This window comes from Anolis sagrei, chromosome 5 (genome assembly GCF_037176765.1).
Source record: "Anolis sagrei isolate rAnoSag1 chromosome 5, rAnoSag1.mat, whole genome shotgun sequence".
NCBI classification, from domain to species: Eukaryota; Metazoa; Chordata; class Lepidosauria; order Squamata; family Dactyloidae; genus Anolis; species Anolis sagrei.
The window spans coordinates 171220535-171245202 of NC_090025.1; the positions used below are offsets into that span (position 1 = coordinate 171220535).

Consider the following 24668-nt stretch of genomic DNA (forward strand, 5'->3'; position numbering starts at 1 on the left):
GGGGACTGGGGAGAGTGGGAGTTGTAGTCCAACCCCTCTGACGCAACCTGCAGCCCTCCACCTCCGCGCCTTGCCTCTTCAAAGGAGAGCTTGATGCCCTTTCTGGAGCGGGAACCAAACCCTGCCAGGAGAGCCGGAGAAGCTGTTCTTCCAGGGATGGAGCCGTCGGAAGAGGCTGAAAGAGGCACCCTTTGCCTCACCTTCGCCCTCCGCGACGGGAAAAGAAGAGGCATCGCCCCCGCAGCCCAAGCCTTCCAGGTACCGCTTTGCCTTGCCTTCCTTGGCCCTTGTCGCAGGATGGATCCCAGAGGCAGGGCTTGCTTCCCCCAACCCACCCAAGCCTGTGCCTTCCGCCTCTTGGAAGAGCCTCTTGCAGGCTTATTGAGAGAGCGGTCAAAAGGCGTGGTTTTTATACCCAGTTGTTTCCTTCTGTGGTCATCTATACATTGGGTTGTTGTAGGTTTTTCAGGCTATATGGCCATGTTCTAGAAGAGGGGTCCTCAAACTTTTTAAACAGAGGGCCAGGTCACAGTCTCTCAAACTGTTGGAGGGTTGGATTAAAATTTGGAAAAAAAATATGAATGAATTCCTGTGCGCACTGCACATATCTTATTTGTAGTTCAAAAAACCACTTAATACAATAATTAAAATGAATAACAATTTTAACAAATATAAACTTATTAGTATTTCAATGGGAAGTGTGGGCCTGCTTTTTGGCTGTTGAGATAGGGTTGTTGTTGTTGTTGTTGTTGTGTGCTTTCAAGTCGTTTCAGACTTAAGTTGACTCTGAGTGAGGGCCAGGTAAAGAGTGAATGACCTTTGAGGACCCCTGTTCTAGAGGCATTCTCTCCTGATATTTTGCCTGCATCTATAGCAAGCATCCCCAGAGGTTGTAAGATCTTCTGGGGGGGCCCTGCTCTCAGCCCCGCCCTTGTCATAGATGAGATTGGTGGGACAAGGGACAGGGCCTTCTTGGTGGTGGCTCCCCACCTGTGGAATTTACTCCCCAGGGAAATTAGATCATCATCATCCCTCCTCTCTTTCAGAAGGAAATTAAAAACATGGATATGGGACCAGGCCTTTGGGTAATCTGGCAGACTGACAAGGACAATGACGACTAAAGCTTTGGAAACGGACTATGATAAGCAGAATGAATTTATTAATTACGGACTTGGCGAAACGATGGCCACCAGGCTAGCTTTTTATTGTATTAATGTAATGTTTTAACTGTTTATAATTATTGTTACTATGTATTTAATTGTGTTGATTGTAGGCATCAAACACATGCCGATTGGAAGCTGCCCTGAGTCCCCCTTAGGGGGTTGAGAAGGGCGGGGTAGAAGTAATAGAACATGGTCATATAGACCAAAAACCTACAACAAGCCAGTGACTCCAGCCATGAAAGCCTTTGACAATACATCTATACATTCCCTTGATCTGAGCCAGGCCTGGGCAAGCTTGAGCCCTGGTAAGCTGTTAGGAATGGTGGGAGTTGAAGCCCAAAACACCTGGAGGGCCCAAGCTTGCCCAAGCCTGATCTGGGTAGTTTACTAAAAGCATAGATATCCTTAGAATCATAGAATCATAGAGCTGGAAGAGACCTTGTAGGCCACCCAGTCCAACCTCCTGCCAAGAAGCAGGGATTTTTTTAAATTTTATTATGCCATAAACACAAATCAACAAGCCATATTGCAAGTGTTACAAGCATAAATCCTAAGTAATTCAACAAATATTAATGGTAGTAGACCTTCCATCTATTTGCAATAACCTTTTGTTTGTCCGTTCTTGTTGCTTGCTTAGTCATAATTCCTGTAATGTCTAACAGTATTAAAAGCACCCCGGACATCCAGCCTCTGTTTAAAAGCCTCCAAAGAAGGACCCTCCACCACACTCTGGGGCAGAGAGTTCCACTGCTGAACAGCTCTCACAGTCAGGAAGTTCTTCCTCATGTTCAGGTGGAATCTCCTTTGCTGTGGTTTGAAGCCATTGCTTTGAGTCCTAGTCTCCAGGGCAGCAGAAAACAAGCTTGCTTCCTCCTCCCTATGACTTCCCCTCACATATTTATCCATGGCCCTCATCATGTCTCCTCTCAGCCTTCTCTTCTGCAGGCTAAGCATGCACAGCTCTTTAAGCCGCTCCTCATAGGGCTTGTTCTCCAGACCCTTGATCATTTTAGTCACCCTCCTCTGGATGCATTCCAGCTTGTCAACATCTCCCTTCAATTACAGTGTCCAGAATTGACACTAGGCATGGGCAAACATTGGCCCTTGAGGTGTTTTGGACTTCAACTCCCACAATTTCTAACAGCTTCAGGTCCTCTCCTTTCCCCCCTCAGCTGCTTAAGTGGAAAAAGAGGAGAAAAGGAAAGGACCTTAGACTGTTAGAGATTGTGGGAGTTGAATTCCAAAACACCTCAGGGGGCAAAGTTTGCCCATGCCTAGTGACAATGGACCGTTAGTTGGTTCTTTTGAGGCAGAAGGGGAATGGTCTTACCAGTTTTCGACTTTTTTGTTGTTTTGTTTTTACTTTTGGGAGCAGTCTTGGGCAATATCATTGGGCACACTGTATAATACATTTGGTTGGCTGTGACTGTCTTCTACAGCTGTTTGGAGCCAAAATCGACCACCTGGAAACGAGACTCCGGAGAAATGCTGATGAGGATCTTGAGGTTTTTGTGAGGTGTGAGGTTCTGAACTGCAACGTCAGCAACCTTATTGATTCTTTGAGGGAAATGGCTGAGGATGTGAAGACAAAGAGAGAAGAGAAAAGTATGTAAGCCACACCTTGGCATTCACTTGAAACAGAAATCATACATCAGAAAGAAGCACCAAAATCCCATCAGAAATGCCAGGAGCATAGGGTCTTATCCCTCCTTTCATCTAGCATGTGTCTTAAGATGGGATTTAAAAGAGACTAAAGACAAGGCAAAATAAAGAAACAAAAAGCTAAGAAAAAGTCTAAACACAAACAGCCTATCATTAAAACATTCCTAATATTTAAAAAAGGTTGATATCATTTAGAAACACAGCCCTAAGTATAAAAATACAGCAGACACCCCTATCAAAAAGACTGACCATAGGTTACTGATATCCCCCCCCCTCTCTTTAAAAATCTGACTTGAAGGGGGTGAAAGGAGATGGACACAATTGGACTTGACAAAGCAAATCATATCCACCTTCAGTAACTAACTTTGCAAAAACTGCAAGTCCTCCTGTCCATTTGGTTGATAATGCTTGTGCTCTTCTATAATATCCAGAAAAAATGCAAACTCTATGTCCTTACTTTGCTCTTTATACTCTTGCCAACAGCTCCCTGGTTCCCCAAGAAATTAAGAGATCTTGACCAATGCCATAGCCTGGTCACCAAATATGATCCTGGTTCAGATCATCACCACCCAGTAAGTTATGAGTATACTTTCAAGGTTATCTAAGCTTAAAGACGATAAACAACTATTATTTTATTTATTTATTTATTTATTTATTTCACTTACTTATACCCCGCCCTTCTCACCCCGGGGGGGGGGGGGGGGGGGGACTCAGGGCGGCTTACAGGAGGAGGCACAATTAGATGCCCAAGTCAATTGACAAACAATACAAAATACCAAAACAATCAGCAGTTAGATTAAAACATCAATACATAATAAAATAAAATAAAATAAAATAAAAATATTAAATATGAACATGAATAGTAAAGGTTAAGATTGCCATTGACATTAAGTCTAGTCATGTCCAACTCTGGAGGGTGTGCCCATCTCCATTTCTATGCTGAAGAGTGTTGGCTGTAGACTCCTTCTAGGTCATGTGGCCAGCATGACTGCACGGAGTGCCGTTACCATCCTGCTGAAGTAGTACCTATTGATCGACTCACATTTGCATGTTTTCAAACTGCTAGGTTGGCACAAGCTAGGCCTAACAGTGGGAGCGCACCCTACTGCCCAGATTTGAAATGTTGATCTTCTGGTCAGCAAGTTCAGGAGCTCAGTGGTTTAACCTGCTGCGCCACCAGGGGGCATGAACATGAATAATCAATCATAAAAAAGCTCTTTTTTCCATAAATGAAAACTCTGCGTGGAGATGTGTGCTGGTTTTATTTCTGCACATGCATAAAGATCTCAACAGTTATCTCTTCCACATTTCAAAATGTAGACTACGAGTTCATCTACAGCATTGATGTGGTGTGACACTACTTTAATTGTCATAGTTCAATGCTGTGGAATCATGGGAACCATTGTAGTGTTACACGTTCTTCAGCCTTTTCTGCCAAAGAGTGCTAGTGCATCACCAAACTACAAATCCTATGATTTCATAGCAGTAGACCATTGTAGTTAGAGTGCTGTCAAACTGCATTAATTCTACAATGTAGATTTATCCTTAGAACATTACACAAGGAGATGTTTAGTACCTATATCGGGGAGATAGGGTGAGTTATAAATAAAGCATTCTTCTTCTTCTTCTTCTTCTTCTTCTTCTTCTTATTATTATTATTATTATTATTATTATTGTGTTGTTGAAGGCTTTCATGGCTGGATACACTGAGTTGCTGTGAGTTTTCCAGGTTGTATGGCCATACAGCCCAGAAAAACTCACAACAATGCATTTTATTTATTTATTTATTTACTACGCTTATATACCGCAATTCTCAGCCTACTGGCGACTCATTGCGGTGTACAACATGAAAAGGTGCGAAAAACAACATACAATAAAATCCACAATACATAATTATCAACATCATCAAAACATCATCAAAACATCATCCTTACTACAAGATCATTCCGAGTCGTCTCATCGTCAAATTCACAATCCGATACCATTTCCGTAGTTCCATTCCTATGGTCAAGTTACCAGTCATTGCACTTCTATTCAAAAGCCTTCTTAAACAGCCAGGTCTTCAGCTTCCTGCGGAAGATCAACAGGGAGGGGGCTAGCCTGATGTCTATGGGAAGGGTGTTCCACAGCCGAGGAGCCACCACTGAGAAGGCCCTATCTCTCGTCCCCGCCAGCCGTGCCTGAGACGCAGGTGGGATCGAGAGCAGGGCCTCCCCGGAAGATCTCAAAGTCTTCGTGGGCTCATAGGCCGAGAGGCGGTTAGTTAGGTATCTTGGGCCGAAACCGTTTAGGGCTTTATAGGCCAGTGCCAGCACCTTGAATTGAGCCCGGTAGCAGATCGGCAGCCAGCAGATCGGCAGCCAGTTGTATGCTCCCTGCGCCCCGCTCCTGTTAGTATCATGGCTGCCGCACGTTGGACCAGTTGGAGCTTCCGGGCCGTCTTCAAGGGCAACCCCACGTAGAGAGCGTTGCAGTAGTCTAGACGGGATGTAACCAGAGCGTGGACTATCGTGGCCAAGTCAGACTTCCCAAGGTATGGGCACAGCTGGCGCACGAGCCTAAGCTGTGCAAATGCTCCCCTGGTCACCGCCGAGACCTGAGGCTCCAGGCTCAGCGATGAATCCAGGATCACACCCAAGCTGCGAACCTGCGCCTTCAAGGGGAGTGCGACCCCGTCAAGCACAGGCTGTAACCCTATACCCTGTTCGGCCTTGCGACTGACCAGGAGTACCTCTGTCTTGTCTGGATTCAATTTTAATTTGTTCGCCCTCATCCAGACCGTCACAGTGGCCAGGCACCGGTTCAGGACCTCGACAGCCTCCTTAGTAGCAGGTGGAAAGGAGTGACAGAGTTGGACATCATCTGCGTACAGATGACACTGTACCCCGAAACTCCGGATGATCTCACCCAGCGGCTTCATGTAGATATTAAACAGCATGGGGGACAGTATAGAACCCTGAGGAACCCCACAAGTCAAAGGTTGTGGGGTTGAACAGGTGTCCCCCAATAACACCTTCTGAGACCGACCCTCAAGGAATGAGCGGAGCCACTGCAAAACAGTACCTCCGAGACCCATCCTCGCAAGGCGTTCCAGAAGGATACCGTAGTCGACGGTATTGAAGGCCGCTGAGAGGTCCAGCAGCACCAACAGGGACACACTCCCCCTGTCGAGCTCCCGGCACAGATCATCCACTAAGGCGACCAAGACTGTCTCGGTTCCATGCCCCAGTCTGAAACCAGACTGTGCCGGATCAAGAAAATCCGTGTCTCCCAAGAATACCTGGAGTTGTGAGGCCACCACGCATTCCAGGACTTTGCCCAAAAAGGGAAGATTGGAAACTGGCCGAAAGTTGTCGAATTTAGTGGGGTCCAGTGATGGTTTTTTCAACAGCGGTTTTATTATAGATTGTTTTAAGCTCGCTGGAATTCTGCCTTCCCGAAGGGAGGCGTTAACCACCACGTCAACCCACTCAGCCAATCCCCCTCTGGCCTCCTTTAGAAGCCAGGATGGGCAGGGGTCTAGGATGGACATGGTAGGCCTCATTCCTCCAAGTATCTTGTCCACATCCTCGGGTTTCACCAATTGAAATGAATCCATCAAAATAGGACAAGCAGGTGCTCGTGTTACATCCTCAGAGACTGCCCTTAATATGGTGTCCAGACCAGAACGGATCAAAGCGACTTTGTCTGCAAAGAACCGAGCAAAAGCTTCGCAGCGAGCTGCCGAATTGTCAGGGCTCCCGCCTAAGGTGGCGGGATTTAAAAGGCCTCTGACAATCCGAAACAACTCATCCGGACGGTTCTTTGCAGACGCAATAGTGGCTGCAAAGAAAGTTTTCTTTGCGGCTTTTATTGCCCCGGCATATGCCCTTAGAAAGGACACAAACCGTGTTCGATTTGGCTCGCTCAGATCCGATCGCCACACACTCTCTAGTTCCCTCTTCCTTCGCTTCATCGCTGCCAGTTCCTCAGTGAACCAAGGGGCTGGTTTAGCTCGGCTACTTGAGAGGGGACATTCTGGAGCGATCGTGTCAATTGCCCTAGTCATCTCCCCATTCCAGAGAGCAACCAGGGCATCAACAGAATCACCTACCGAAGTGGCGGGAAATTCCCCAAGAGCCGTCAGGAATCCGTCCGGATCCATAAGCCTCCTGGGGCGGACCAACTTAATGGGTCCTCCACCTCTGCGGAGGTTACGGGGCGCAGCGAGCCTAAATCTGACCAGGAAGTGGTCGGTCCATGGCAACGGAGAGATGGTCAACTCCTCCACACCGCCACCTTCTTCCCATCCCTGACAGAAAACCAAGTCCAATGTATGTCCAGCACAGTGGGTGGGGCCAGAAACTTGTTGGGACAGCCCCATGGTTGCCATGGCGGACATGAAGTCCTGAGCCGCTCCTGAGAGGGTCACCTCGGCGTGGACATTGAAGTCTCCCAGCACAAGGAGCCGTTGAGACTCCAATGCCAGGCTCGAGACCACCCCCGCTAGCTCAGGTAGGGAGACTGTAGTGCAGTGAGGTGGGTGGTACACTAGCAGAATCCCTATTCTGTCCCGGTCACCCACCCTCAGGTGGACGCATTCAAAATTTGTTGACTGCGGGATGGGGCCCCTGGTCAGAGGGATGGAATCTCTATAGACCACTGCGACCCCGCCTCCCCGCCCTCCGGATCTCGGCTGGTGCTGCACGGAGAAACCTGGTGGGCAAAGCTGGGTCAGATTCACGCCTCCACCTTCGTCCAACCAGGTCTCCGTGATGCACGCCAGATTTGCCCGCTCATCCATTTATGATGATGATGATGATTATTATTATTACAGTAAATAAAACAACAAAGAAAAAAAACCAATATTGTTAATTCTATGGCTCTATTACCAAAGCCTTTCTTGAGGTAGAAGTGGTGGTGGTATCAGGAACAGTAAGAAAAAGGAGACAGTGATAGCGACAACAGGAGGATGAAAAAGGTAATAGAAGGGTGATGGGTCTGGTCTGAGTGATCTATTCCAGGAATACCTGGCTTCAAGACATAGTCTTTGCTATTCTACAAATTTTCCAAACCATCCATTCCATAGTGCCTTGCATTTGAGGACTCCCAAACCCAGAAATACATGAAACGTGCAGCTCATAACCAGCCTCCAATAACCATTGCCTCTTTTCTTGCTGATCACCCATAGAGTAAGCAATCTGTCTGTCAATTGACAGACATATTGCTACAATAGGATCCTGGACAAGGTCTCTCTTATCTTCATAAAGTTTAATTAAAGAGAGACTCATAAACATCAAGTAAACTGAGGCTATCATACTTAGGCCATATCATGACAAGAGATGACCCATAAAAGATGCTAATGCTAGTAAAGGAGGCCATGGCTCTGAGTCTGTAAGACCTGATTGGAATTACCAAGAATAGTGTGACTTGGAGGTTTTTCATTCATAAGGTCATCATAAATCGAAGCTGACTTGATGGCTGTTAACGATATAAATAACATGCTATTTCTTAAACTGTGAAGATACTTTACTCCATTTTTAAATTAAATTAAGTGTTGCTTAATTTATTGTTGAAGGCTTTCATGGCCAGAATCACTGTATCGTTGTAGGTTTTTCAGGCTGTATGGCCATGTTCTAGAAGCATTCTCTCCTGATGTTTCGCCTGCATCTATGGCAGGCATCCTCACAACCTCTGAGGATTCCTGCCATAGATGCAGGCAAATCGTCAGGAGAGAATGCTTCTAGGACATGGTCACACAGCCCAAAAAACTTACAACAACCTGTTGCTTAATTTCCAGATACACATATCATTTTCACAGCTAAATTCAAACTCTGTAAGTGCATGATTTTAATTAATTTGACTTTATGGCACAAAGTGCTGTAGAAGCATTTTTCCTTCTGTTTTCAGGGATACAGTGATCCAGAATACAGGAAGCGTAGAACCTTTATTGCTGACTTGGCCTTTAACTTCAGACAGTAAGTGCAACAATACTTCAGAATTAAATAAAAACATGTTTGGTTTCTTATTGTTCATATTCTCTTGTGGTCTGGTTTTCTCTGCTCACAAGTGTTTCTGGGATTGATGGAAGTTGAATCTTGGTTAAGATGTGTAGCTTGCTTATTGTTGTAAAACTGGGATAATCGCTATAAGACATATTGAATCATAGTTCCTTGAATAAAATTCAAATAATTGTCCAAAACTCCAGATGATAATACCTAGTAGACTGTGAAACCAAGATAACAACAACAGCTCATTTGAGGTATTCAAATAGAATCAAGTGCCATCTCTTCTCTTCCACAGGGGAGACCCATTACCAAGAGTTGAGTACACTGCACAGGAAACTGCTACATGGTATGCTTATGATTTGCATGATGGTGCCTAGTATTGATTGATTGATTGATTGATTGATTGATTGATTTACTGTATTTATATCCCACCCTTCTCACCCTGAAGGGGACTCAGAGTGGCCTTACAAATAAGCAGCAATTTGATGCCAAAACATACATATAATGGAATACACAGATTAATATGGTGACCAACTAAATAATAATAATAATAAAAAATAAAGTTATTATTATTATTAATTAAGTAATAATAATAATAATAATAGTAGTAGGAATACTGCATGGGCCACACAAGTGATGCTTCTCCTAGCAAAGTTAATAACCATCTAAATGCGCTTGTCTTCAGGAAAGAAATCTACCAGAAGCTGAGTGGTCTGTACCCCACCCACGCCTGTAAACAATACCTGGAAGCTTTCCACCAGCTTGAAAAATACTGTGGATACCAAGCAGACTGTATCCCTCAACTGCACGAGGTTTCTGCATTTTTAACAGGTAAGCTAGTATGACACCATCCTTCCAACTCTAGCAGCAAGATCTGGGATGCCAGAACAACTCCCAAGGCCTGGCTAGGCACTTTAGCAGAGACCATTAACTTTAGCAGAGACTTGGTACTGATCAAGCTTCCTTGCCTCTCTTCCCCTTATGGTTGGATTTGGCAGGGAAGCTTGCTATGGGTTCCCATCATTTTAAAGTTTTTTCAGTGCATAGGATATCTGACCTACCATAGCTCTTGTTTAGTAGCCCATAAGGTAAACGTGAATCAACACTCTGATGTGACAGTAAAAAAGAGAACATAATTCCATGCTGTATTACTGCAATATTGCAATTAGATAAAAAAAGTAATTCTCCCACACTGTTCTACTTTGGTTAGAGCTCTATTTTAAAATAGGTACTAGGGCAGTGGTTCTCAACCTTCTGAATGCTGTGATCCCTTCATACAGTTCCTCATGTTGTGGTGACCCCCAACCATAAAATTATTTCATTGCTACTTCAAAACTGTAATTTTTGCTACTGTTATGAATCGTAATGCAAATATCTGATATGCAAGATGTATTTTCATTCACTGGGCTAAATTTGGCACAAATACCCAATATGCCCAAATGTGAATACTGGTGGGGTTGTGGGTGGAGTTGATTTTGTCATTTGGGAATTGTAGTTGCTGGGATTTATAATTTACCCACAATCAAAGAGCATTCTGAACTCCACCAACGATGGAAGTGAACCAAATTTGGCACACAGAACTCCCATGACCAGCAGAAAATACTGGAAGGGTTTGTTGGGCATTGACCTTGAGTTTTGGAGTTGTAGTTCTCCTACATCCAGAGAGCACTGTGGACTCAACAATGATGGATCTGGATCAAATTTGGCATGAATACTCAATATGCCCAAATGTGAACACTGGTGGAGTTTGGGGAAGATGGACTTCACATTTAGGAGTTGTAGTTGCTGGGATTTATAGTTCACCTACAATAAAAAAAGCATTCTGAACCTCACCAATGATAGAATTGGGTCAAATTTCCCACACAGAACCCCCATGACCAGCAGCAAATACTTTGTTTTCTGTTGATTTTTGGCAACCCCTCTGATACCCCGTTGTAACCCCCCCCCCAGGTGTCCCGAGCCCCAGGTTGAGAAATGCTGGTCTAGGGACCAAAATGCTATGTAACTGTCATATATATTTGTTCTTTTTAGCAACAGCAGGAGAATGAAGGGGGGGGGGGGAAGACTAATGTACTCCCAAAACTGGACTGCAGGTGGAGTAAGATGAATATGATATTGGGTTATTTTAAAGCCCAATTCTGAATGATATTTTGGGGACTCTACCAACATGATCATCACAACAGTGCCAGAAAATCACAGGAAAATTTATATATATATCTAGGCATAGGAATACTGCATGATTTTCAAGTAATTAAATAGTATATGAGACACTGTGTATTATTTTTTGGGCTACATATATTGGTATACTGAAATGACTGGATTTCAAAGCAGGAGAAGTGACAGCCAAAGAAGAAAGGCAGTTTTATGTGGCAGCAGAGTTTGGCAGCCAAGAGAATGAGGCTTTGTTTCTATAGGTTTCTTTAGAGCAACTGGTCATGACTTTTCTTTCAACTCTCTTTGGGTTTCCAGAAGACATTAAGCAATTTGTCCAAGAAGACCCAGTTTCACCTCCAATTCTTTATTGAAGACTTATTTTTATTGGAGAGTAATAAAATACAAGTAAAATTTCCCATGTTACATGTTTATAATAACAAAAGTCCTTTTCAGCTTTGCTCCCACCTAACAGACATGGCAGGGGGAGAACCCCTAGGGTGCCATAGTTTAAGAATATGAGCTTGGTGTTCTTTCTTTTCTAACAGACATGGGATCTAATTTTTCAAATGACTCAATGAGGATTTGTTAACCCGAGAAAATTGTAGAATTAGAAAAGCACAATATTTTAGCATTGGGTGGAGAATGAGAACATACAGCTTTATTTCAAAGCTAAAAAGAAAGGGCTTTCCAAGAGAGAGAAGTGTATCCAACATCTGGGAGAGATCTTTTTATGGCATTATAGCCTTCATGAAAAAAGTATGAAGCTATGGTAGTAGCAATGCCTTGTAGCTGTCAGTTCATAAGATTTATTTACCAAAAATGTCTGCTTCCTTCCTAGCATGGAGTCCACCCTTCACTAGGTTGGCTGGTTTAGCTACAATGACTAGTAGATGCTAGGTGAACAATTTCAGCAGATGTGAGAATTCTAACCACCCAATGGTAGTGAGGTATACAGCCACTGTGATGACATACTGTGGAAATTTTGTTGTGCTTCCCATAGAGCTTCAATTCCCTCCCTGTATTATTTTAAAATTAAAAAGGTGCATTGAAATGTACATCATGTGTCATAGATAAATTGTGCTTCTGGGAATGTGATTCAGCTTTTAAAAAAGGAATGTATTCCCAATTGCCTCACTTTAAACAAAAAGGGAGGGAGTTGTATCTCCATTATTATGCCTCCAAAGCCTTATGGGGAACACAAAATAGTGAATCTCACACGACTTGCAAACAGTATATGTCTATGGTATAGTTGGAAGGAGCCTTAAGAACCATCTAGTTTAGTGGTTCCCAACCTTTTTTTTGATACGGGACCACTTGATCAGGGACCACTCTCCAACATTAGTTCCAAAAGGGTTATGAATCAGTTTTTGGTCAACTTTAGATTTTAGATTATTTGGGGTGCTTTTTTCATGTCAGGAGCACTGCTTCTGGTGTGAGAGATTTGGCTGTCTGCAAGGACATTGGCCAGGGGATGCCCGGATGTTTTTGATGTTTTACCTTCCTTGTGGGAGGCTTCTCTCATGTCCCCACTTGGGGAGCTGTAGCTGACAGAGGGAGCTCATACCCACTTTCCCCAGATTTGAACCTCCAACTTGTTGACCTTCAGTCCTGCCAGCACAAGGGTTTAACCCATTATGCCACTGGGGGGTCCTATTAGGGGTGCTGATTCAGAAAATTGCATTGGAAAGACCACATCAGCTCTAGTTTCTGATACAGAATATATGCCATCTAGTAGTCACGATCTTCTAATCAACAAAAAACCATATTTAATAAGCCTCGGCACTCTAAGAGGGTTTTGCAAGATCGGTCGCTCTTGTTGCAACGGTGTAGTACCGGTGAGACTGTGGACCATGTTTTAGTTCTTGTGGACCACTGATGATCCACAGACCACAGGTTGGGAACCCCTGATCTAGTCCATGCCATGCACAACTATCCATTTTGAAGTGCGGCTACTCTGATGTCAGGCTTTCATCCCTCCTCTACAAGTAGAGCAACCACCCCACACTTCTTCTAGAAATAGCAGTCTCCACCCTCTGAAAAATAAAACCCCAAAACAACATCCATAGTACAGATGATGAAATAGCACCCTCATTATTCACACTTCTTGCTCTGAAAGGTGACATATTTATTTATTTATTTATTTATTTATTTTGTTTCAAACATTTGTACCCTGTCCTTCTCAATCACCGAGGGGGGACTCAAGGCGGCTCACAACAGCAACGATTTGATGCCAACACATACAAAAACACAATACAACATGATGTAACAGAGTAGATAAAAACATTAGGTTAAAAACCATTTAAAACATTATTATCAACCATATTGCTATATCCTAGTCCAGTCCAAAACCTGTCCATAGTCCATTCTAAAACATTGCAATTGCAATTAAGCCATATCTATTGAGCTCTAAAGTCAACTTAGGCAGCAGTTATATGACATTGCTGCTCCTATATGGAGCATTGCTCCTCCCCAAATAAGAATACTACTCTGGCAATTTTTTTCACAAATCCGAAAATGTTTAGAACTGCAAAAACCAAAACTTTAATGGAGCATTTGGAAATATGCTTTTGATCTCCAAAGAAAGGGGGATGCAATAGTTATCAAGAGAATGGTAACACATCCCAGATAGCAGTGGTTCCCAACCTTCCAGGGGTTTTGGACTTCAAGTCCCACAAATCCCAGTCATCTTACCAGCTGTTAGGAACTGTGGGAGTTCAAGTCCAAAACATCTGAAGGACCAAAGGTTAGGTACCAATGGATACAGTGGTATGCACTATGGTTCTTCAGAGAAGAACCATAGTGCAATTATATTAACTGGAACTATGTGCAATGACTGGATTACAATGGCAGGTTGTGTGATTTTATAGTGATAGTATTTTTTATAATGTTTTTATGTATTTGATTTTAATTTTAATGTATTTTAACTGTATATTGTTGTGAAGGCATTGAATTATTGCCTATCTGTAAGCCACCTTGAGTACCTTCTGAAGTAGAGAAAGGTGGGATATAAATACATAAATAAATAAATGCTGTATGACCCTCCATATCTACAGAGGATACATTCATGAACTTACCATGGAAGCAGGAAACCTTGGATGATAGCAAACCCTATAGAAATGAATCACTTCCTTTAGGAGTTACTATAGAGTTGACCTGGAGGACTTAGAAAATTCCTTTAGAGGACATATTTTGCCAGATAGAACCACAAGTACTGATCCTACCATGTGTGTTTCAGGAAAGAAAAACTGCACAATATGTTGATGGCGTTCAGCCCTGAAATATAAGAGCTGCGGTGGATTGGTCGAAAGGAGCCATTCTGGGGCTTGGGAGCTCCTCACATGCATAAGAGTTCGGGATGTAAATGATTTTCAGTGTTTCAAAATCTACAATGCTAGATATTTACAGAAGGAAAATTTCATTGGCAATGGAAGGAAAATTTCATGCAAGGGCAAAATTCTTATTTGGAGGCAGTACTTTCCTCCCCCCACCCCCCCCACCCCCCATAGCTGAGGCTACCCTGATGGATGGGATCTTGATTTCATTAACGTTTCTCCATCTCATGTACACTTCAATTTAATTGCTCTGTTCATTTCTTTTCCAGAAAGGACAGGATTTAAGTTGAGGCCAGCTGCAGGGCTTCTATCTGCTCGGGACTTTCTTGCTGGACTGGCGTTCCGCTTCTTTCAGAGTACACAGTATATTAGACACTCATCGTCCCCTATGCATTCTCCCGAACCGTGAGTAGGAGTGAGGTGGTCTTGTAATAGTTCTCAGCCCTGGCTAACAAGGACAGCAGTGGTTCCATATACGTTGGACTGGTGCTTTGCATAAACATGATATTTCAGTTTTGCCAGAACTGGGACGTGAGGAAAGTAGCTTGGAGTGGGAGGAATATAAAGGAAAACTTCAAGGTTCTCACACACTTTGGCATCAGTTTTATTTTCACTGTCAACCTCAATTATTTATGATACGTTCACACACAACACCCTTCTCTGTCCGCACCATCCCTTCTCAGATCCTACACTCCTTCTTTTGAGGAGGAAGATCCATATTTTACGATATTATGCTTTTTTCCCCGAATGTTGACATTAGAGTCCAATATCAGCATTTGAATTGCCAAAGTCCACTTAATTTTTTTTCAAAACTTGTGGAAATTTGTCTGAAGTTCAAACCACACAGGAGGCTGATCATATGTAATACTCCCCCCTACACATACAATGCTGTGGTTTCTTGGACGAAATGAATTCTCCTTTGGTTGATTAATGTGTAACACATCATACAGAAGCCAGCTGGTGATCCACTTTAAAATGAACACGCACACTTACACCTCATGTTTTCAAATAAATTGTGTGTCAAATCAACAAATGTGGAGGGCCAACTGTAATTGTAAATTACACATGCATTTACATATATAAGTGGTTAGTACTAGAATCTGAGCAATAATTTACAAGGAGGTTTAAGCTATGGCTTTTTAAAAAATTGCTGGAATGGCTTGATTTGAGGGATTACCAAGCATTATCGTAAGGCAAGATTGATTTATTTGTAGAGATTTTAGAATTTCATGTGAAACAGCTCAGTGTTTCTCTTCTCCTTGGGTACAGATGCAGCTGAGACAGGCTGCTTCTTGCTTATCTGAACTACCACCCTCCCCCCTGCCCCAAGCCAATGAGAAACTGCAGTAGAAAACCACCACCATCATTCATCTGCCCAGCTTTACTGTTGCTTTAGGAGCGATGTTCTGCATGGTGCTAAAGGGATTAGTGTTTTGTGCACCATCCAAAACAGCACATACACATGCACAATGTGGAGTCAAACACATGAGCAAGGTTCCAACTAGTACAAGGAGCTGGACACCAGCAGCTGTTTGGGCCCTGAGGCTATCAGTTTCACCACTGATAGTCCAACCTACAGCAGTGGACGAGAAGACAGAGGAAATGACATTCAAGTAAAGCAATGGAAAATTCCAGAGTAGATCTATGTATGTTTTCTGAATTTACAACTTGGCTACCACGTGTTGCCAGACAAAAAGGAAAAAAAAACACATTTTATGACATGTTTTAAACATCATTTTGTTTTCACAGGGATTGCTGTCATGAATTGTTGGGCCATGTTCCCATGTTAGCTGATAAGGAATTTGCCCAATTCTCACAGGTAATATTGCTGTTGTTCAGCTTGAAGATTTTGTAATTGGAAAAGAGCCTGTTTTCACCTATATGAGCACAGTAATAGAGAGTGCATGTAACAGTTGGAAATCCTGACTAAAAATAAGAATATAGTAATGTAACAACAAGCAATTAAGACTGCCAGCTTCTAGCATACTTTTCACCACCCTTTAACCTGCCTCCTTTCCCACAATTGTTGGCGAATTTTTAAGCTGCTCCTTACATTTTCACATTGCTAGTAAAACGCTTTATATATAACAGCATTGCTTTTATGTGGCTATCTTTGTCAATTTGACTGTCTCTTTCTGTATAGCAATAATACAATATACCTCTGAGGATGCTTGCCATAGATGCAGGCGAAACGTCAGGAGAAATGCCTCTAGAACATGGCTCTATAGCCCGAAAAAACCCACAAGAACCTAGTGATTCCAGCCATGAAAGCCTTCGACAATACAATAATACAATACTTTTTGTTTAGGATATTGGATTGGCTTCCCTTGGAGCATCTGATACCGATATAGAAAATCTATCAGCTGTGAGTATGCATTGCTTTGTGATAGTGGATTCATGGAATACCAACATGTAAGACTCCTTCTATGTATAACACTGCTTTCTAAATTTTTATTTATCACACTGCTGTCCTGTAAATTACATACTTTGTATTTGACATTTTTTAGGTATCTGAGCTAGAAAAACCAAATTGCATACACACAAAGTACACACTTCTTTAATCTCAATTATTCCAATTTTCTCATGCATCAGGGTGCTCTGACATTCCAGTATGATCAAAGTAGAAAACCAACCATAAGCTTAGCTGCAGTTGAAAAATGGGGACATTGCAGGTAGGACAAAGGGTTAGGGAGAAAATGAGTAAGCTGCCCTACCATTTTTTAAATTTATTTATTTATTGTGTCATCCGCAACCAGAACATTGTATTACATTTCTAACAGAACAAAACAAACAGATAAGATAAAAAACCCTCAAATGTTGCAAACTTGGTAGCTGATTAAATGTCCTTTGACCAGTATCTGGCCACTTGGAGTGCCTCTGGTGTTGCCGCAAGAAGGTCCTCCATCGTGCATGTGGCTGGGCTCAGGTTGCATTGCAGCAGGTGGTCAGTGGTTTGCTCTTCTCCACACTCGCATGTCATGGATTCAACTTTGTAGCCCCATTTCTTAAGACTGGCTCTGCATCTCGTGGTGCCCTACCAAATAAGGATAGTGTTTTGCAATGACATTTTCTCTCTCCATGCCCCAAATTTCTAGCATTTCATGAGTTAGACATTTAAAATTATTTACTTCTAGAACTCTTACATTTGTTGCATTCATATTCCTCAGTATTTTTCCAGCCACTTTCTTCTGAAGGCTTAATTCTTATTTCTAAATCCTTATTTCTAAAAACTCTACCGAACTTTTAAGTGATTGCAGTGGTAGAAATTTGTGGACTGAATGGATATTTAATTTGGGAACCACAATTCTCATGGGGAGGCAATGTCCTCATTTTGCTACTCATTAGTTGCATTCTCACCACCCATTTAGAGTTATATTATCTATATCAGGCATGGGCAAACTTTCTAACTTGAGGACTGCATGGCGGGTAAGAGTAGGGTGGGCAGGCCAGAAGGGAGGGAGTTCTCACCAAGTCCCCTCCCTGTCCTTTCCTCCCCTTTCTCTTCTTTTTTGGAGGCAGAAAGTGAAGGAAAGAAGGGAAACATTTGGATCCCAGAAAGGTTGGTATTGGTCAGGATGAGATGGTGGATGGGAGAGAAAAAGTGTATCCATTAGACCCCTATATTTTCTACTCCTGATATATAATCCTAGACTCCTAGTGCAAAAAGAGACCCCCAAGGGCTACCCAGTCTAACCCCCTGCCATGCCGGAAGGCACAATCAAAGCACTCCCAATAGCCAACCTCTGTGGAAAAGTCTCCAGAGAAGGAGACTCCACTGCACTTCCAGGCAGCCTATGCCACTCTCCAACAGCTCTTACTCTCAGGAAGTTCTTCCTAATCTTTTCAGGGAAATCTCTTTCCCTGATATTTGAAACCATTGCTCCCTGGTGCCCTGGTCTCTAGAGCTGCAAAAAGTCAGTTTTCCCGCTCCTCTTCAATGGGACTCCCTTTTAAATCTTGAAACATGGTTCTTATGTTGCCTCTCACACATCTCTTCTCCCAAATAAACATCCCCCAGGAGGAAAGGGAGAAGAAGAAAAAAGAGAAGGAAGAAAAGGAAGGAAAGGAGGAAGAAAAGGAAAGGTGGAAGGGAATTGAGGGAGGGAGGGAGGAAAGACAAAAAGGAAGGAAGGAAGGAAGGAAGGAAGGAAGGAAGGAAGGAAGGAAGGAGAAAGAGAGAGGGGGAAGGAGAATGGAGAAAAGGGGAGGAGGAAGGACAAAAGGGTAGAAGGAAAGGAAGAAAGAAGGGAGAAAGAGGAAGGGAAGGAAGAAGGAAGGAATGAGAGAAGGAAGGAAGGATAGGATAGTGAGAGAGGAGAGGGCCTGAAAAAAGAGTCCAAGGGGCCACATCTGGCACCCAGGCCTGGATTTGCCCATACCTGATCTATATGTTAAGAATACTCTTGCTGTCAGTATGTGTAATTAAGACATAGATTAAGACATGTGTGCAAATACACCAGTTCCTCTGGAATCAAAAACTTTTAATACATGGTCCTGACAACTTGTTGCCCTTAACCATCTCTGTAGTATTGGTTTTTGGTGACCAGAATTCAACTGCAGATCATTATTTTGCTTTCCCATCATGTGCTAGGCTGATCCATTTGAGGGCCAGTGAAGACTCTTACCAATGGAAGACCACCTCTCAGAATCACAGAAATATGGAGAGAAAGGAATAAACCAAGAAACAAATGGATGCAGTTTGCATTCTCCATACCAATAAAGGGCAACCTAGTGAGCAGGATGCCGACAGTAGAGGAAGACATACTTTTAGAGCATTTTAAATGATCTCCTCTTTGTGTTTCTTTTAGCTCTACTGGTTTACAGTTGAATTTGGTCTCTGCAGACAAAATGGAGCTATCAAAGCCTATGGAGCAGGTCTCCTTTCCTCGTATGGAGAGCTGATGGTAAGTTTTAAAACCATTTATGTTTCAGTTTCCTGGATATGAGTAGCTTCTTCATAAAGATCAACTGTTTCAAGATAACAGTGTTAATTAGATAAACTTACCAGTTGCTGTCACTGAAGGATAGTGCTGATCCTTACGCTCAGTAGTACATTTTATATTCATTGGTTTATGCATTTTTTTGCACAAGAAACAGCATAATAATTCTATGGAAAATAGTGTTTCTTGTGCTGTTTTGTATGCAAAACAGCTACATGTGAATTTTGCAGAGAATAAATCTCCACAGACATATTATATTGAACTGCAAGTAGACTTTGAAAACTCTATGGTTTTCAAATACTTCTTCCAGTAGGAAGAAATTATTTCTTGCTTAGTGGAGAATTATATTCTTAGGAAACATATGTTTGGAGATTGCAATTTTTTACTGCTTTAGGTCTGGTTTTGCTATGTGGGTTTCGAGACCCTTCGGGGAGAGAGGGCAGTCTAGAAACAAAGTATATTTATTATTATTATTATTATTATTATTATTATTGTCACTCAACCTTTTGTCCTTCAGAGTGGAAGAAAAGGTCTATACAACAATGTCTGAATCAAATTTTGGAAAGCTACTTTTTTGGACTGCAGCTCTCAGAATCCCCCAGTGAGCATAGTCACTGGCCATGTTAGCTAGAGGATACTTGGAGTTACAGTCCCCAAAGGTAATGATCCCATCTTCTAGCATGTTCTCATAACTGACATGGAAGAACTTGCCTGCTGGCCAACCATTTGTTTCCTTAGGAACAGGAATGTGCCTGAGACACTTTGTTTTGCTCTGTAATTTTTACTGTACTGTCAGCTGCTCTGCATTATATCAAATGAGTCCTCTGTTAACACCCAGCCTGGAGTTCAGCCTGTGTACAGTAAAATGCAACAGCCCATACTTCACAATTGGCAGACCTTACCCTCTTTGCATGCTTTGTTTGTAGAAGCATAAGGCTCACTCAGCTGCTACAAGGTTATATTGGGTCAATTCAACATTACGAAGTATAACTTCCCACAGCAAAAATGAAATATTCTGCTGGAAAGAAATGTGCCTGAGATCCTAAAACCTTTCAGCTGGTATTCACAAGGCCTGAAACATAATATAGTTGCGTATTATGACTAAGGCATCTGGTTTAGATTTAAAGAGTGTCCTTTCAGAGTTAGCCTATGAACTATACAGTGCTAAGGAAGAAATTAGTATTCCATTTTTATGCCAAACAGCTTTCCCTCCCTTGCAGACATCTTATGCCATCTTTGGGGTAAATTCAAAGTTTGGACAAATTACATTTTTGGAATATAACTCCAAGCATCCTCTAGCAATCATAGTCACTGGCAAGAAAGACTGGGGGATTCTGATAGCTCTAGTACAAAAAGTAACTTATCTTGGCTCTGGACCAATGCATTATTAAAATGGGAGTTTTGTGCATCTTCCAATCCAACCATTTCACTGAAGATCATCTTTGCCTTCACTAAAGGCAAATCATCTTTGGTGATGTGTTCATTCTGCTCAGAGGGTGACTGAAGTTTTTTCAGACCATCTTGATCCTGCTGCTGGCATCCTTTCACCGCTATGGAGAACTGATGGAGAAGGAGAAAGTAACAAAGTAAAAGAGTCTTTTGGTGTCCAAGGCTGGCTGGGGAGAGACATTGCCCTAACTGGCTGTGTAACAAGGTTCCCATATTCAAAATAACAATAGTGACAACTCCAAACTATTTTATAACTGGAAAGGGTGATTAGATTTTATCGAACCCAGTTCCCAATGAGGTAAGTACAAATTTATCCACAGAAATATATAACATTGAATGCAAAATATCAGCTAGTTAAATGAAACAAGTTTACAGGCAAACATGAAATACCTGGAGGTCTACAATTCATGTTTGTTAAATATGAGGGAATAGCCCATCTTGTGGGAGGTGTGGAGTAAGCCGTCCCTCCCTCTAGGGTTGACTTCAAGTCACATAGTATTCTTAGCATAGGTCCCCCTCTTTCTTTCTAGGTCGTCTTAAGACAGCATTTTGGATGCTGCTTGTCTGCTGTAGTCCAAATCAGCACCCATGTAGACCTCTTTGACATATCTAGACATTATTTTGTAATGCTCTCATTATTCTTTCATAACAGTATGCTTTATCAGAGAAGCCCCAATACAAACCCTTTGACCTGGATATGATGGTGGTTCAGCCGTATCAGGATCAGGCATTCCAGTCCATTTACTTTGTAGCAGAACATTTTGAAGATGCAAAATTGCAGCTCCAGTAAGTAATGAAAAATGAGACCAATCTGAAAACAATGAATTTGGGTCACCAGATCTCTGAGCCTGGCCACGGGGCTCCAGTTTTATCTTGATGAGGGAAGAGGACAGACACTATTCAGTTTTAGGAAGCTAGGATCCTGGCACAAGAGAAGGGCTCTGTGCTAATCTCCAGCTCAGTTAGTAGAGCTTTCCACAGTTTGGAAGGACTGATGCATTTGTTGCTGCAATTTGCTAAAAATTATCCTAGCGGTCTGTATATTTTCTCAGTTAACTTCCTTCTTTTCTCTGCTTCCATTATAAGTCCACCTAAAAGCAAAAAGAAGTAAGTGGGCCAGATTATTTTCCCCCCTCAAATGCTTGAGTAAGGGATAATGAATAACTCCTTCAATTTATTTTGATCTGGGAACAGCTCCTTTTGCTAAGAAATCTGTCTTAATTTTCAAACAAGAAAATATTCTCTTACTCTCTCTCGCTCTTTCTCTTTTTCTGTATTTGCATCACAAATTGTGAGTAATTTAGTAGTTGGTACTAAATGCACAATACTTACTGAATAGGGCTGTCCCAATCGGCCTCAGTGTCTGGTCCGATCCTAATCTGGCAACGCTACAGTAAACATATTCATTCATTCATTCATTCATTCATTTATTTTGTATAAAAAGCATTGCATAGATTAGTTTTAAACTGATAAAAATAGAAGGAGTACAAGCAGCTAAATAGCTTTTGACCAAAAACGGGCAACAGTGACTGCATTATCTGTAGCCTCAAACAATTATTCCTCTGTACATGAGGCAGGACATTGCGTACAAGCATACAGACGCAGAGTTGTTTGTTCTGCTTCACAGTCACACAAGGTGGAGAATTCTTTTAGGTAATGCCATTTTCCCAGATTGTTATTTGCTCTACCCACTGTTCAGGGACTTCCAAGTTGTCCATTCTTGGTTTGCCCCTGGTGGCAGAGCCTTGGGGGGGGGGGGTCCAATTGGGATTTCCTGGTTTAGCTGCCCAGAGGGATACTCTTGCTGTTGCTGGGGGAACATTAAAAGAGGAGTCGTGGTTCTCTTGAAGCCTTTCTTTGATTTGAGTCTTCTTGGAGGAGACTGATAGCCATATAGTGGGTGGCTTTCACAGTGTTCAACCTTATTTCTCTCACAGTTAGCAACAATTTCCCATTGCTAACTATGAGAACCACCACTGCCTGCTACAGGTGTAGGTTGAAGACATCCTGTGATTATTCTGCATGCTTCATTCAATGCTATGCCCACCAGCTTTGCGCTGGCAAACTTGTGCCAAACAGGACAGACATACTTGGCAGTTGAGTAAGTAAACACATCATACACTTGGATGAGTTGGCTTTTAGAAGATTTCCCTGTAAAATATACTGTAGATATATGTGTGGAAAGATACACAAATGTTTTATAACTCTTGCTACCTTGGTGCTGAACTTAGAAAGGGGTTTTTTTTTGTACCCAGGGCCCCCCAAATCCCCAGCCACCCTCTGACCATCTTGTGCTACCTCTATTTTCCTATCCATTTGACAGTGTGCCAGGAGGTGGCAAATTTGTGGTTGAAAAAACAACTGTAAACCCATCTTCTGATTATCATTTTACTCAACAGGAAATATGCCTTGACACTCAAGAAACCTTTTACTCTGCATTATGATCCTTTTACATGCAGCATAGAAGTGCTCGATTCACCACAAAAAGTGAAAGAAGTCATCACTCACTTGAAAGAAGAACTGGGAAACCTGTGTCATGCTTTTGAAAGGTTTTTGTAAAAGGATGTAGGTTTAATCTTTCATGATGATAAATGTAATGATAGGAGACATGTACATTTTGCTGGCTTAAATAAATTTAGTATTTACAGATACTGATGGCACAGCCTGGGAAAATATTTTTAAGACGAATTGATTAAACGACCTGCTGAAGGCATGCATAGATGGGTGGTAATAGGAAGGTGTTCACCTGTGTCCTAGAGCTTCTTAGTTTTTCTCCCAATTGTGACCCCTTTTTGCCTTTTTGCCTGGTTAGATGAGTCTATAAAATAAATATAAAACCCAAGCATTTGCTGATATAAAACCAGCATTTATTTATTTATTTATTTCCTATATTTATACCCCGCCCTTCTCCCCCCAAAGGGGGACTCATTGGCAAGTCTGGCTAAACAGGCTGATTTTCCTATTTTGTGCAGTCCACTAGAAACATTGCACGACAGATTTGTAAAACAACCACTAGGTGGCATTTAGAAACCTTTTACTGTTGCCAATCTTTTTGTGACCCTAACTGAGCTCAGGGACCCCATTTGGAGTTGGGACTCACAATTTAAGAAGCGCTGTCCTCCAGCATCGTCCTATAACTGCTCAGTTTTGGAGGGTTTCCTCAAAAAGTGATTATATTCCTTCTTAAAAGTAACTTTCCAAGCTACAATAATGATTTCTAGAACAAAATTGGTTAGCAAGACATTGAATGTGAATATGAAAAGCAATGTGTTCTTTAAAAATGCCCCTGATATTCTGGCTGCCACTGTTTTTTTAGGGTGCATGAACATTATAGGACTAATGCAGTTTGACACTTCTTTAACTGCTGTGGCTCTATGCTATGGGATAAAGGGAGCTGTAGTTTTACAAAACCTTCTCTGCCTCATTAAACTACAAATCCCCCATTTCTGATTCTTCCAATGGAGTTTACGAGGTGGACATATGAGCTGAGAACCATAGTGTGTGCTCTGGTCCTCCAAATCAATATACTTTGTTGGAATGATACCATGGTCAAGATTAATTATACTACCAAAGACCAGTCTCACCTCCCTGAGCTCCATGGATGTGATAAAACAAAGATTTGCAGAGAGTTGTGAAAATGAGTAGAAACTATTAAAAAAAAACCTCCAAGCAACCAAGTTTTCATGCAACTCTATACTGTTGCCCACTGCCTCAAGGTCAGAAGGTGGGTATTTCCTGTACGGAGGAGTGTGTATACATAGCCGGCTGTTAGGAATTGTGGCAGTTGAAGTCCAAAGTTTGCCCATGCCTGCTATATAGGCTAATGAGAATATGGACAATCTTTAGTTGAGATGTAGTATTGTGTTGTAATTTGACAACATTTCTGCTATAACCACCAGATGGCAATCTCTGCCCTCCCCAAACTGCAATGGAAAAACTTTTTTTTCCTTCTTCTGGATTATTTTTTTAGTTAATAGAAAA

The 24668-nt window shown here is 42.1% G+C and overlaps 1 protein-coding gene across 1 annotated transcript; it reads left to right on the plus strand.

Moving 5' to 3' along the window:
* Window positions 1-93: 93 nt before the first annotated feature.
* On the plus strand, window positions 94-23272 carry LOC132775713 (tyrosine 3-monooxygenase-like). The gene is made up of 12 exons (XM_060776536.2): window positions 94-258; window positions 2603-2768; window positions 3309-3397; window positions 8715-8782; window positions 9108-9158; window positions 9498-9643; window positions 14568-14703; window positions 16048-16117; window positions 16607-16663; window positions 19107-19202; window positions 21340-21473; window positions 23087-23272. The coding sequence occupies exons 1-12, from the start codon at window positions 94-96 to the stop codon at window positions 23244-23246; spliced, it is 1338 nt and encodes a 445-aa protein (XP_060632519.2). The 3' UTR covers window positions 23247-23272.
* Window positions 23273-24668: the final 1396 nt, after the last annotated feature.